At 39.7% G+C, this 13,875-nt stretch overlaps 1 protein-coding gene across 2 annotated transcripts; it reads right to left on the bottom strand.

The window, feature by feature from the left end:
* Positions 1 to 725: 725 nt before the first annotated feature.
* LOC120807522 (myosin heavy chain, fast skeletal muscle-like) lies at positions 726 to 8,223 on the bottom strand. Of its 2 annotated transcripts, none has more exons than XM_040159685.1 (21): positions 7,772 to 8,223; positions 7,387 to 7,642; positions 7,048 to 7,290; positions 6,775 to 6,951; positions 6,542 to 6,687; positions 6,361 to 6,451; positions 5,508 to 5,897; positions 5,258 to 5,384; positions 5,015 to 5,133; positions 4,713 to 4,909; positions 4,442 to 4,625; positions 4,195 to 4,360; positions 3,757 to 3,881; positions 3,317 to 3,625; positions 3,029 to 3,232; positions 2,814 to 2,939; positions 2,560 to 2,730; positions 2,067 to 2,171; positions 1,307 to 1,402; positions 985 to 1,116; positions 726 to 834 (listed from the first exon to the last, which is right to left on the bottom strand). In XM_040159685.1, coding segments are annotated over exons 1-21 (3,387 nt in total). In that variant the 5' UTR covers positions 7,774 to 8,223; the 3' UTR covers positions 726 to 813. The 2 variants fall into 2 exon arrangements, with proteins under 2 accessions (XP_040015619.1, XP_040015620.1); XM_040159686.1 differs by having other exon boundaries at positions 7,958 to 8,223.
* Positions 8,224 to 13,875: the final 5,652 nt, after the last annotated feature.

Genomic DNA, 13,875 nt, shown 5'->3' with positions numbered 1-13,875 from the left:
GTCTATTTTCATCACAAAACCCCAACTTGACGCGGTGCAACATATGTGTCGAAGCACATAGAAAAACTGTAAGGTCACTAGACTGTCAGTAACATTATCACCACATGGCAAAGATTTGCACTTATCGTAACCTAGAGGACTTTTATGTGATAACAGGCGACAGTTGACATCCAGGTTATTTTGAATGACAAATTTGCACTGGCCACTTATAGACACAAAATACAGCACTCAAGATTGCAGTTGAAGTCCAGTGCTACTATTAGTTTTTAGATTTATGTTCTTATTATAAAAAAAAAAAAATCTGACGATTTGTCTGATTTTTGACATTGGAAGTACTTTAATTTACTTAGTTTAATGCATTAAGAACTGCCAATAACTGTCTTAAGCTGTAGTTTATAGTGTATAATCATGTAACAATTTATAATTTTTTTTGAAAGCTTTGATAAAGGTATCTCTGTATGCAATTGGTGTAAATGAATTGGCAGGAACTGTTTTCTATAGGATTATATTGTACTATATAATAGTTGAGACACTGCCTGATTTGCAATTTTCTTTCTACAACCTTTAAGTTAAAGGGTATCACCATTACATTTGAACTTTGTTTGTTTTAGCCCTCACTATATATATATATATATATATATATATATATATCACATGAATTAAGAATTAAGGAAAACAAACTGTTTAACAGCAAAAAAAAAAAAAAAAAAAACATAAGACAGTCAATTGCTTGCAGGTTTATTTCTTGTTACACACTTGACAAAAAGATCATATTGTATGATTTCTTGTGCTGTGTCTCGTCTAGACTGATGCTCATTCTTCAGCCTCCTTTGTCTTTAAATCAATACAAAGAAACAATGAGAAGTTAGTGGTAAAGGACATTATCAAAATATTCTGTAAAGATACTGGAGATTTTTGGTATCATTATTATTATGCCAGAAAATGTAATCACTGATGAAAGAATAGAATTCAAAATCAATATACCCTGACGATTTCCCGGCTCCTAACCCTCAGCTTGTTGACCTGGGACTCAGCGATGTCAGCTCGCTCCTGAGCCTCCTCCATCTCATGCTGAACCTTTCTGTACCTGGACAGGTGAGTGTTGGCCTGCTCCTCCTGGAAAGCACAAAGTGAAATTATAGTGATATCTTGAACCATCTTACCAGTTGTATGAGATAAAAGCCACACACTCGTGGAATCATGCTGCATCATGTTGTCAGTCCAAGAGTGTTAAGCACAGTTTAAGTAATTGTGTTAATGCTGTAACGCCTATTTGTGTTGGACGTGTCAGATATTTCACACTCACAGCTTCCTCAGACTGCCTCTTGTAGGATTTCACTTTGAGCTGCAGCTTGTCCACCAGATCCTGAAGTCGAGCAATGTTCTTCTTGTCTTCATCCGTCTAGAGGCGGTACACAGACTAGTCAGATTGAGACTAAAACTACATGGAGCTCCATCATCCCTTCTTGTTTTTTTCGAATATCTTCAAAAAGCACTCGAAAGCCCACAGCGCATTCTTATATGCATCTTCTACAGTGAAGGCATTTCAGAAAGAGTGGCGAGACTAAAACCACAAAGGCTACACATATTGAAGACATACACTTAATGCAAAACAGCAGAGAAATTTGCATACTTTCACTTTCACCACTTGAAGAATGTCTTAAGGGCATCCTGTAGTGCTGCACAAACACTCTGTCACTCACTCACCTCTGTCAATCACGTGAACATTCAAGAGTTCCAATTTTTCATGGTGAAAATCTGTTAAACATTTCTTTAAATGTGACACGTAGCAAACTAATATAAGCACATAACCGAATGCATTTACAGCAGGACGAGTAGAGTGTTTATTTTTAGCTGCGGTCTACTCTATATCACCTTAGTATGTTAAGCTCTGTTGGAGCTTCAGACATATGATGGTGACTCATGCCCTCTAGGGGTTTGAAAGAAAGTTTACATCCAGTTTGTCTTCAAAAGCAAAAAATGTGAAGTGATAATAATGGGTTGCTTCCCTGTTTAATTAAATTTTCAGATGTACTATATAAGATTTATGTTTTGGTTCTCTGTACCTGGTAGGTCAGTTCCTTGACTCTGCGTTCATATTTACGGAGGCCTTTCACAGCTTCAGCTCCACGCTTCTGCTCAACCTCGACTTCAGTCTCTAGCTCTCGAACCTTGACAACAAGAAGTCCAGATTTCATCAACATTCAAACAGGAAAGTCATATAATGTAAATCTTAAGAGCTTTTTAGGTAAACAAGAAAAAAAACAAAAAAAAGATTTGTTACAGCTGAAAGTCCAGTATAAATGAACACATACAGTGCTGACGTTCAATCTTTGGGTGTGTTCACATCCATTTAGGGTGAACAGTGTAAAATTCATAGCCCTTTATACTTTAGTGGGTATGTATAAAAAGGGCTACATTTTCTACATCCTTTATCAGAGATGGACCCTTAAATTAAAATTGAAAGTCATCAATTTAACTTAATTTCAAAAAGTACAGGGATACAGAGCCAGAAAAGTATATATATATATATATTTTTTTTTTTTTTTCGCAACATACCCTCGCCTCCAGTTTCTGGAGCTGCTTCTTGCCGCCCTTCATGGCCAGATTCTCAGCTTCATCCAGGCGGTGCTGCAGGTCCTTCACCGTCACCTCCAGGTTCTTCTTCATCCTCTCCAAATGAGAACTGGTGTCCTGCTCCTTCTTCAACTCTTCTGCCATCATGGCCGCCTATAGCACGACATACAAGACTAAAGCCATTGCTCCAATACCAGAAAGAGGTAAAGAACTACATCTAAATCATTTTGACTCACATCAGTGATGGCCTTCTTGGCCTTTTCTTCAGCATTTCTTGCTTCCTGAACAGAATCTTCTACTTCACCTTGGATGTGGACAAGGTCAGCCTCCAGCTTCTTCTTGGTGTTGATAAGGCTGGTATTCTATTATAAAAGAAGCAACAATGAAATTCCATGTGTTCAAATACAGAAGAAGAAAGTTTCAATTCTTGTTTGTCAGCCTTTGAGGGTACCTGAGAGTGCAGTAGTGTCACACGCTCGCTGACATCAACCAGCTCCTGTTCAGCCACTTTGCGGCTTCTCTCTGTCTGCTCCAGTGCAGCTCTCAGCTCCTCGATCTCAGCCAGCATCAAGTTGTTCCTGCGCTCCACCATGGCAACCTGCTCCTTCATGTCTTCCTGACTTCTGAGAGCTTCATCAAGATGCAGTTGTGCATCCTAAATTAATAATAAACATGTTTACAATGCAGTAAAAAATAAAGTAAACTGTAACCTGCAGTTTTCTTTAATATGCCACCATACCTTAAGCTGTCCTTGTACGTTTCTCAGCTGTTTCTGGGCTTCAGCTGCCTGGCGGTTGGCATGGCTCAGCTGAACCTCCATCTCATTGAGGTCTCCCTCCATCTTCTTCTTGATTCTCAGGGCATCATTCCTGCTTCTGACCTCAGCATCCAGTGTGGTCTGCATGGTCTCGATTATTCTCTGGCTGTTCCTCTTGATATGCTCAATCTCCTCGTCCTTCTCTGCAATTTTCCTGTCAATTTCATTTTTCACCTGGGTGAGCTCCAGCTGGATACGCATGATCTTTGATTCTTCGTGCTCCAGTGTAGCCTAAAAAATTAAATGTAAGGAGAACAAAATTTAAGTATTAAGTATTGGTTGCAGTTTCTTGACCATAAAGATTCTTATTTCTCTAGTTCCTTGTCTGTGTTTTCACTTTGCAAATATGTCATTTTAAATACCTCTGCCTCCTCTAGGGCAGTTTGGATTTCTGCTTTCTCATTCTCTGCAGTCTTTTTCCCCTTTTCCAGTTCATGGATTGTCTTTCCAGTTTCACCAATATGTTCAGTCAAATCACTGATTTCCTCTGTTGAAAAAACCCCCCACAAAATTCATATAATACATTAATATTAATTTGTCAGCAAAGTTTAGCGTTGTAATTAGAGTATTTCTTCATTTTCTTAAATCTAATTTTCTACAGTAAGATCAGGCCTACAGCTGAAGCCCAAACAATGTTCGGAGTGTCATATTTACAAAACAATTTTAACTTACATTAATGTACCATATGCTTTAGATTTTCAGTTTTCCTTAATCTTGAATTTGTCACATATTTAGTAAAGAATGTGTTTATCTTTTTTCAAAATAATGTCAACAATCACATGCAGGATTTGTTGTCTCACGTTGCAGGTTCTTGTTCTCCCTCTTCAAGGTTTCCAGGTGGTCCAGAGCTTCTTCATAGGAGTTTTTCAGCTTGAATATCTCTGTACTTAATGACCGAGCCTCCTTCTGTGCTCCCTCCAGCTCCGCCTGGCTTTCTTCATACTTCTGTTTCCACTCTGCCAGAACCTGAAAGTATAACAAACAAGTGAGTTTTTTTGTCACCTCATGTTAATGGTCAAAATCATATGTTTATAAAAATTATCTGACCTTGTCAAAGTTCCTTTGCTTCTTGTCGAGGTTAGCAGCCAGAGCATTAGCTCTCTCCACATCGACCATCAGGTCCTCCACCTCACCGTGCAGTCTCTGTTTTGTTTTTTCCAGAGAGGCACATTTTGCATTCACAGCCTCAATGGTTTCCTCTGCATCCTGAAGACGCTGGGCAAGCTTTTTCCTGTTAAAACGTACAGTAAACGGCTTTTATGATCACTTACAGAATCAGTGCATGTGGAAACAGTGTGATTTCAGGACTGTCCATTACTTTGCCTCCTCCAGCTCCTCAGTGCGCTGAATGGCATCAGTCTCGTATTTGGTTCTCCACTGAGCCACCTCGCTGTTGGCCTTGGACATTGCACGCTGCAGCTCAGCCTTGGCCTCCTGCTCCTCCTCATACTGCTCCCTGAGCAGGTCGCAGTCATGACGAGCTGACTGAACAGCATGAGCCAGGGCGTTCTTGGCCTAATAATGGCAAAATACATATTAATCCCATACAAATTTACATTTCTTACTAAGAAATAAATCGGAGCACTAGTGGCAAAAGTCAACAAGATCATAATATAGTACCTTGACTTCTTCATCAAGGTGCCTTTTGAGCTCCTCAATCTGATGAACATAACCCTGTTTGCCCCTTGTAAGCTGTGAAACAAGAGACTCCTTTTCCTCCAGCTGACGACCAAATTCCCCTGATTGGAGTCAAGCAAAATAATTTCTTCAAGATCTTTACTTAGTGATTTGTGTTAATTTATGCCCTTGTGTTTTCTGAAACATTGCAGGTATTTAATCCCAGATCCCAGATGTTGCACTCACCATTTTCAGTTATTAGTCTTGATCTTTGAACATTCATTTCATTTAACTGACGCACATGTTCATCATTCTTGGTCTTTATTTCACTTAGGTGATCCTCAAGAGAACGGCACATTTTCTCCAGGTTACCCTACAGACATAAATCAACAATGTGTAGTGAAGTCCACCATAGTCACAATGCTTCTGTAGACAATAAAACAGGAATTGCTGTAATTATTAATCTACGATCAAAAGAATCATTTGTAAATTTTACTTTTGATTTGGCGACAGACTCCATATTGCTCGTGAGGTCATCAATCTCCATCTTGAATTCACTTTTCTCCTTCTCCAGCTTCTGTTTGACTCTCTGGAGGTTATCAATCTGTTCTCCCAGCTCTGCCACAGTGTCAGCCTGCTTCTTGCGCAGAGCTGCAGCGGTGGCCTCATGCTGCAGGGTGGATTCTTCGAGATCACGACGCAGCTTCTGAAACTCAGCCTCACGCTTCTTGCTCATCTCAATCTGAATAGCAGTTGCGCCGCCGGCTTCTTCGAGCCTCTCGCTGATCTCCTCAAGTTCCCTGGAGAGATCAGCCCTCTGCTTCTCCACCCTGGCCCGAGCAGCCCTCTCAGCCTCAATCTCCTCTTCTAGCTCCTCAATACGAGCCTGTGATGCAAAAAACAAAAAAGTACATAAGTCATATTTAAAAGTACTGTATGCCAAGCCCTTACTTCAAATGACCATTATTTTGAACACTAACAGTAACAGTACATTTGACCTAGCTTTTTGGGTCTCTCACCAAACTGTAAATTACATTATCAAAAAATGAGAAAATCTAATTTCTGATAATACAGAGAATTAAAATAAGCTTTCTGCTCTGACAGCAAAGCACAGGACACTTCAAACTCCCAACTGAATCTTAATTGTAAAGATGCAAGTGAACCAAAAAGACCTAGAATTTTTTATAATTTTAATGAGTGTAAAATATGTGCTCTTGAATTTCATTATGTCCATCCATCGTTCACTTCCATTAGAAAGATTATTTTAAACGTGTATTTGACTGAGACACAATCACAAACATTCAACAAAATGCCCCTCCACAAAGTCCAAACATATATTGACACATTACCTGCAGTTCCTTGATTTTCTTTTGAAGCTGAGCACTAAGTCCCTGTTCATCTTCAATCTTGCCGAGAAGCTGGCTCATCTCAAAGTCCCTCCTTTAACAGCAAAAATAATGAAAAATGTTAGATGTACACTGTCATTTGGGAATTGTGGGGGTCATAAATTAAGTTCCCGTCCTTACATACTTCTTTATTTTCTCCTCAGACTGCTGTTTGTCATTCTCCAGATCCATGATGGATTCCTGGGCCAGTTTCAGATCTCCTTCGAGCTTCCTTTTCGCTCGCTCAAGATCCATACGAAGCTTCTTTTCTTGTTCCAGGGAACCTTCAAGCTATCAAGGAAGGAGGTGTTTCATTAAGTCAAAATAAAGATATGATTGGTATGTTCAGCATTTGCTTTCAATGGCGAGATTACATACATCGTCCACTTGCTGCTCCAGCTTGGTCTTGGCCTTTGTCAGAGTGTTGACTTTGTCTTCCTCTGCCTGCAGATCATCAAGGGTCTGCTGATGGGCCTCTTGGAGGGCTTTCTTCTCTTTGGTCAACTTGGCAATGGCCTCATCTTGAGAAGCCATTTCCTCAACCAGGTTTTTAACCTAAAGCGTTTAAATAAATTAGATTATTTAATATTTTAAATATATAAGTATATTTAAAATGCGCACAGTTGAATAAACTGAAATTATGACTGTCACCTTGTTCTCAGTGGCATGTTTCTCCTTTTCCACCTTCGCCAGGGTGAGCTCCAAGTCATCAATGTCTTTCTTCAACTCAGAGCACTCGTCCTCCAGCTTCCTCTTCTTTGCAGTCAGCTCAGCATTGATTTCCTCCTCATCCTCCAGCCTCTCAGTTGTCTCTTTGAGTTTGGCCTCAAGCTGTATTTTTGCTTTAATGAGCCCCTCACACCTTTCCTCAGCATCAGCAATGTTTTCAGACTCCTAAAAGTTAAAGCAAGCAGATTTGTGTCATCAAATGAGTAATTTGATGTAGGATATTTAGTAGAAACACATATAGAGCATGGTGATCCAACTTACAGACTGCACTTGCAACAAGAGATCATTCTTCTCCTGCAGGAGAGAAACCATCTTTTCCTCCAGGTCTTTCTTCTTGGCCAGAGCCTTTGCTAGCTCCTCTTTGGTCTTTTCAAAGTCCTCCTTCATTTGGGCCATCTCTTTCTCAGTCTCTGCACTCTTCAGCAGAGGCTTAATCTTGAAGTACAGCTTCATCCATGGCCAGGTTTTGACATTCATAAATGAGCGGATGTTGTACTGGATGGAGAAAAGGGCCTCCCTGGTGATACAAGACACAGAAAAAAATCATTCTTTTCTTGCTCGGTTTTACAGAATACACATGCACTTATTTAAGACAATAGGACAGCTGGTTGAGGCTGTTTCTTATTGCAGTAGTATCAGCACTTACATCCATTTTTGAGCGTAGAAATAAAATTTCAAAAGCTTAACACTATAGCATTCTGGAAATATGTTAATGTGTTGTTGACCTTAGTGACCAAGTCTTAGCTGAGGAGCTACTGTTCAATAAAGGAAAAAGACATCAAACAACGCCACAGATATGGACCCAAAGGTCCGATCACCCCAGTCTATCCACCTGCTCGATGATCTTTCATCCACAGGGGGAAAGAGATCATGTGGTCTATCTTATACGCAGAGATTCACTTAATCCACTGCTACCAAAAGTGTATATCTTGTTTGAACCAGAAATCTGACTCTTCCTCTCCATGGAAAAATGCTGTACCAGTCTGCGACAAATTACTAAAGACAACAATTGTGTTCTTGTGAGTTTCGGATATTACACAGCTTCACACACAACTGTCTGGGGTTAATTGTCATGGTCTAGCCCCTGACTCCTCTTTCCCCCGTCTGGCTTTGTGTGTGTACTGTTTGTGTGTCTGTGTCCTAGGCATGGCGCTCCTCCCTCTCTCTCAGCCACCTGGTGCCAATCAGCCAGCACACCCACAGTCCATCAGCTCATCAAGCTTGCAGTATATATTCCCCGGTCCTACAGCCACTTTTCACCAGGCTGGTGGATTATGCACAAGATGCTTTGAACTAAATTGTCTAAGTTTTTCTCCAGTGCTTTTTCCTCGTCTTAACATTTTTCTCTCTGTGTCCAGGACCCTTGCTTGCTTGCTTGCTTGCTTGCTTGCTTGCTTGCTTGCTTGCTTGCCTGCATGCCAGCCTTCTGTGTGCTATGGGCCAGACCTCCAGCTTGCCTAGCCTGCTATCAGCCCTCTTCCTCACCCTGCCTACCTGCTCAACTACTCCATCTCCTGACTGCTGCATCGCCTGCTTCCCTCACGGCTCCTTCTCCACCTGCTACCTACTTCTCTCTGCCCCACCACACTGGGAGACCAGATGCACACTGACTCAAACTAGGTAACTGAAAATGAAGGGTTAACTCCACATCTATGGAGGTCTGACCAAGTGCCAGATAGATAACCAGTAGGTTGCACTTGCCATGGTGCTGAATGAAACAATTGTGCATGAGTTTTTCCCGTGAGCATATCTAACGTTAAAGAATCAAAAATGATAAAGGGTAAGGATCAAGATAAAGTATAGCTCATGTGCAATAATGACAAAGATTTGTCAGAAAGTGTGCCCAAAATCATTATAATCCATCCATATGCTCTGTTTCCCTGGATCTCATTAGGGTGTCAGACATACATTTTCCATCAATGTTACAGTACTGACTGTACTGAAGTGTATAAAATATTAGCCAGGAGAAACCACTTTGAAGCAGCCCTATATATTCCTACATACCACGTTAGAGTCTACAACAGCAAACCACTCTTCCGGTAACTGCATTCACAGTCATATTTATAGAAAGTCTGAAGAATATGGTGCATAAACAACTGACATAAACTGCACTGCATAATGTACAGCAAATGTAGTATCTTGATCAGAAAAAGAGATGAAAAGTTTACAGCAATAAGAAGCATTACACTTCATAGTCTTAAGACTTTCCCGCATTGAGGGTTGTTTTTTTTTTTGTTTTTTTTTAAATCTGTAGTTTTTGTTTAGTATAACTTTTCTTTGACAATGACTGACTCAATGTCCAGGGTTTGAGCAAGAAACAAAACACCACTGTACTGCTAACGCACTTCATCTCTGGACTGGACTTCAAATCCACCACTGTTACCTAAAGTCACAACAGTTTCATGAAATAAAATTTGGCTACTGAGAAAGTCCACTGGGACACATAGTAAAGAATATGTGTGAGCTGGGAACAGAACTAAAGCACCAATGTCCTTGATAATACAGTAGGAGAGCCTGACTAACCTGTATGAGGGGAGTCTTGTGAGAGTTATGCTGTCAGACAAATGTTGTCTATTAATATAAATAGGTTATATTTTTATTTAACAGTGTATCATCCCACACATACAGTAAATATTTTCTAATATCAAATGTTTTTCAAATGTTTTTATCAAATGCCTTGGAGGTACAAAGTTTTTTATTGTTTGCAAAATCATCAACCTACCTCCTTTCCATCATCTTGACAAACTCACGTCTCATGAGGAAACCTCTGCAGAGAGCCTGAGTCATTGTGACCAGCTCAACCAGTTTCTCATCTCTCATCTCCTCCAGCACACCCAGAAGTCCAGCTTTGAAGAATACCTATTCATAGATGTATGGCGTTGACTTAACCAAAACATTTTTTCTGTTTTAGGCTACACATTGATTTTACTATCTCATGATTGTAATAAAAATTTTTTATTTACCTTAGTATGGCCAAATCTGTACTGTGTCCTGTCCACATTGATGGATTCCAGTAGTTTCTCTGAGGCCTTCTTGTTGTCTATGAACTGTCCCTCTGGGATGACACTGGCATTTAATACTTTGTATCTGGAAAGGAGTTACTTGGATCAGATCATCTAGAGAGCAGAATCATATGTGGACTAACGGGTACATAAATAGCTACTGTACCTCTGCTTGAAGTCACCATAGAGGATTCTGCTGGGGAAACCTTTCCTGCAGATCCTGATGCCCTCCAGCACACCGTTACACCTCAGCTGGTGGATGACCAAGAAGTTCTCCATAAGACCTTAAATAGTAACAGGGACAACTAGTGTCATAAACATCACCCAGACGGGCTAATGAATTAACAAGCATGTCAATGAGTTATGAGTTCATGAGGTGATTATATTTTTAAAAAAAAACAAACACACAACAGCATGAAGACTTCTCATATCGGAACTGTTGCAAGGAAATGAGACTTGCAATGCTATTCATGTACTGTGTACACTGTTGTTAGTCTTAGACGTGACTTCTGGAGACCTACCTGGTGTTTTTGTTTCATTGGGAATTATACAGCGCACAAAATGTGGGTGAGTGCTCCTTAAGTTAGTCATCAGCTTCCCCAAGTTTTCCTGGTGATGGACAAAACATTAATCATTTCTATTTCTTTCCCAAAATAATTGATATTAACATGACTACACTACCCTACATGTTTCATAACCTTTAGATAACATAACTTCACAGCACAAAAAAAACAAATGATGGGAAATAAATGAGTTTAACATTGAATTTTCAATTTGTAAAGTTTAAAAGGGGGACATTTGTGGTATATCTGAAATTAAGTATATCAAAATTGAAGTACATGTTTCCTCAAAACAGTTTTTTTAAATTAATACATGTTTTAGAAATTTGTCATTCTGCTTGCTCCTCTCACAATTTGTTGTATCAGGAGACTAAACATGGACACCCCATGCTGAAGGTCTCCCTCATCAAAACAACACCTTCATCTGCAGCAATATTTTTTTCAGGTAAGAAAGGTGGCCTGTTACAAAAATACATCTCTGGTATAAACATATACTATATTCCTATTTCTTGTGTAAAGCTTAGCATTAGGATAAGCAATTATGAACAGCCCTGTGCACTGTATACACACTATTATTCACGTAAGTATTGAAAAGTGAGTATAAAACACATTTGTAAAAACAAAAATTACCCTGAAGAGAGCTGACACTGTCTGGAAGGAACCACCCTTCCTCTTGCCACCACCCTTCTTTCCTTTAGTATCTGTGAAAAGCATTTACAGTTTTATTTTCATTTTGCATCCTCATTTTGCACTTTGGTAATTATGATGATCTTTGTGTTGGTGATAATACTTTTTATAGTTTTATCTTAAATTATTTGGGGATGACTTTGTATAAGCCCTGTGAGCTTTGCTTATTCTTTCCCTGTCAAAACTAAACTTTGAAATGTACTGATGATCTCTGGCTGAAATTACCATAATACAGCACATGTCTTTCCATCTTACATGTTGTGTTGTAACTTAAATATGAAAAAAATACTACCGTCTGTGGAGGCATGATATGCAAACAGCAAGGCCAACAGCTTCATTGCAGACTTCTGGTAGAGCTGAACCACTGAGCTGTTCAGGGGGTCTTTGTTCTTGTCCAGCCAGCCAAGGACATTGTAATCAACAGTCCCAGCATAGTGTACAAGGGAGAAATGGGCCTCAGGTTTGCCTTTTACAGGTTTTGGTTTCTGGAAGGGGGAACTTTTCCCAAGATGCTGGTCATACAGCTTGTTCTTGAAGGTCATGTCTGTTGCCTTGGGGAACATGCACTCCTCTTCAAGGATGGAGAAGATGCCCATTGGCTGTCACAATGAAATGATTATTTTAAACAAAAGCTTTCAAGTCGTCAGACAGTTTTCTGTGTTTGTGAATATACAGCATGTGGCTCACCTTCTCAATAAGCTCAATGCAGGCAGCCAAATCCATGCCAAAGTCAATGAACTCCCATTCAATTCCTTCTTTCTTGTACTCTTCTTGCTCCAGGACAAACATATGGTGGTTGAAAAATTGTTGCAATTTTTCATTGGTGAAGTTGATGCACAGCTGCTCAAAGCTGTTGAACTAAAAAAATAAAAAACAGGATACAGGGTCAGACTTTTATTAAGCCAGTTCACTCTGCATAAACAAGTGCTATGTGTAGTTTACTTACATCAAAGATTTCAAAGCCAGCAATATCCAGGACACCAATGAAAAAGCTTCTGGCCTGCCTTGTATCCAGCATCTCATTGATTCTGACGACCATCCACAAGAACATTTTCTCATAGACAGACTTGGCGAGAGCCATGACAGAATTATGCACCTAAAGATCGAAAGAGTTCAAGTTCTGGTTAAACAAGACAAGTGGTATTTTCATATTAACTAAGACATTTTTGTTCATAGACTAATATCTTTATGTAAATTACCTGTGGCACAGTTTGACCTTTAACCACCATTTCATTGCCGACTTTGACTCTTGGGTAGCACAATGCCTTGAGCATATCAGCAGAGTTCAGGCCCATAAGGTAGGCGATTTTATCAGCCTCTGATAGAAACAGAAACCACAAAGATCACCCATATTACTAGATAATGCTACCAAGTTACAATGGTGATTGGTGATGATATTAAAATCTATAATATTTATCCTGTGCTGCTTAGCTGGGTCAAGGCCACAGTGACAGCAAGTTAAGCAGAGTGGCCCAGAAAATCTTGAATTTACCAAATCCCTCTGCTGCTGAGGCTTCTGAAGCATGCCCTTGCCAGGAGGGATCCAGCATGTTCAGGGTCTGCCTGAGGGTCTACTGTCAGTTGGATGTGCCCAGAAGACATTACTTGGAAAACATCCGCGAGGCCTTTTTATAAGATGCCCTAAGCAACTCAAATGACTCCTTTCAATTAAAAGAACCAGAAGATCTACTCTGATCTCCCTCCAGTGACATGAACTCTCTACCTGGCCTTCAACCAGGGTAATGCAAGACCCTCTGAAACACTCTAGACACCCTAATTATACAGTGCATCCATTCTCAATTGTAGAGGCATCACTGAATATACAAACATCACTGTATATGTAAAACTGGGTCTCTGATTAGAAGATGAATGGAAGCAGTGAAAAACATACAGTATGTTAGTAAAAAGAAATTTCCAATTATGATATGGAGAAATTTTACTCCATTATTTACCCTCAGTGCCATCCGGCTCAGCCTGCTCTTCACGAGGTTTCTGCTTGAATTTCATGTTTCCATGATGCACCACAGCTCCGGTCAGCTTGTAAATGCTTAATTTCTCTTCTGTAGTGAAGCCCAGGATGTCAATGGCAGTCTGCAGAATGAATCATCAAAAACAAAGATCTGTTGTAAACGGTTCCTCTTTGGTTATCCACAGTATTTTTGTTCTCCAGTCAAGAAGCCTCATTACAAACATAGGTTTACTTTTACATTGTGTGTTATCACTTGCTCAAACACACTATAATCAACATCATCTGAGGAACCCTTACATTAGGTAGAATATTTAATCCCTTTAAAGTTACAGTGCAATTTTTACTCTTTCAGATTTTGCAATATGTCTACTCACATCAGTGGCAATGAATTCTTCAATGTCATCGATACTCTTGACACTGATTTCACCGTGACTGACCATAGAAAAGTCATACGGGTTTGTGGAGATGAGGAGAGCCTCTGAAAAATATTAATTTTATTTCATTATATCATTACTCAAGTACAGCATGTATT

Source organism: Xiphias gladius, chromosome 21, assembly GCF_016859285.1.
Source record: "Xiphias gladius isolate SHS-SW01 ecotype Sanya breed wild chromosome 21, ASM1685928v1, whole genome shotgun sequence".
Lineage (NCBI taxonomy): Eukaryota > Metazoa > Chordata > Actinopteri > Istiophoriformes > Xiphiidae > Xiphias > Xiphias gladius.
Note: the sequence above shows the minus strand (reverse complement) of the source record. Positions and strands in the feature narration are given on the sequence as shown.

Excerpts from the sequence above, each read along its gene's own strand:
- LOC120807522 (XM_040159685.1), bottom strand. Across the intron at positions 5,385-5,507 it reads AGTCTGTCGCCAAATCAAAA|GGTAACCTGGAGAAAATGTG; the intron begins GTAAAATTTACA and ends TTATGTCTGTAG. Across the intron at positions 835-984 it reads GGAGCCGGGAAATCGTCAGG|ACAAAGGAGGCTGAAGAATG; the intron begins GTATATTGATTT and ends ATTGATTTAAAG.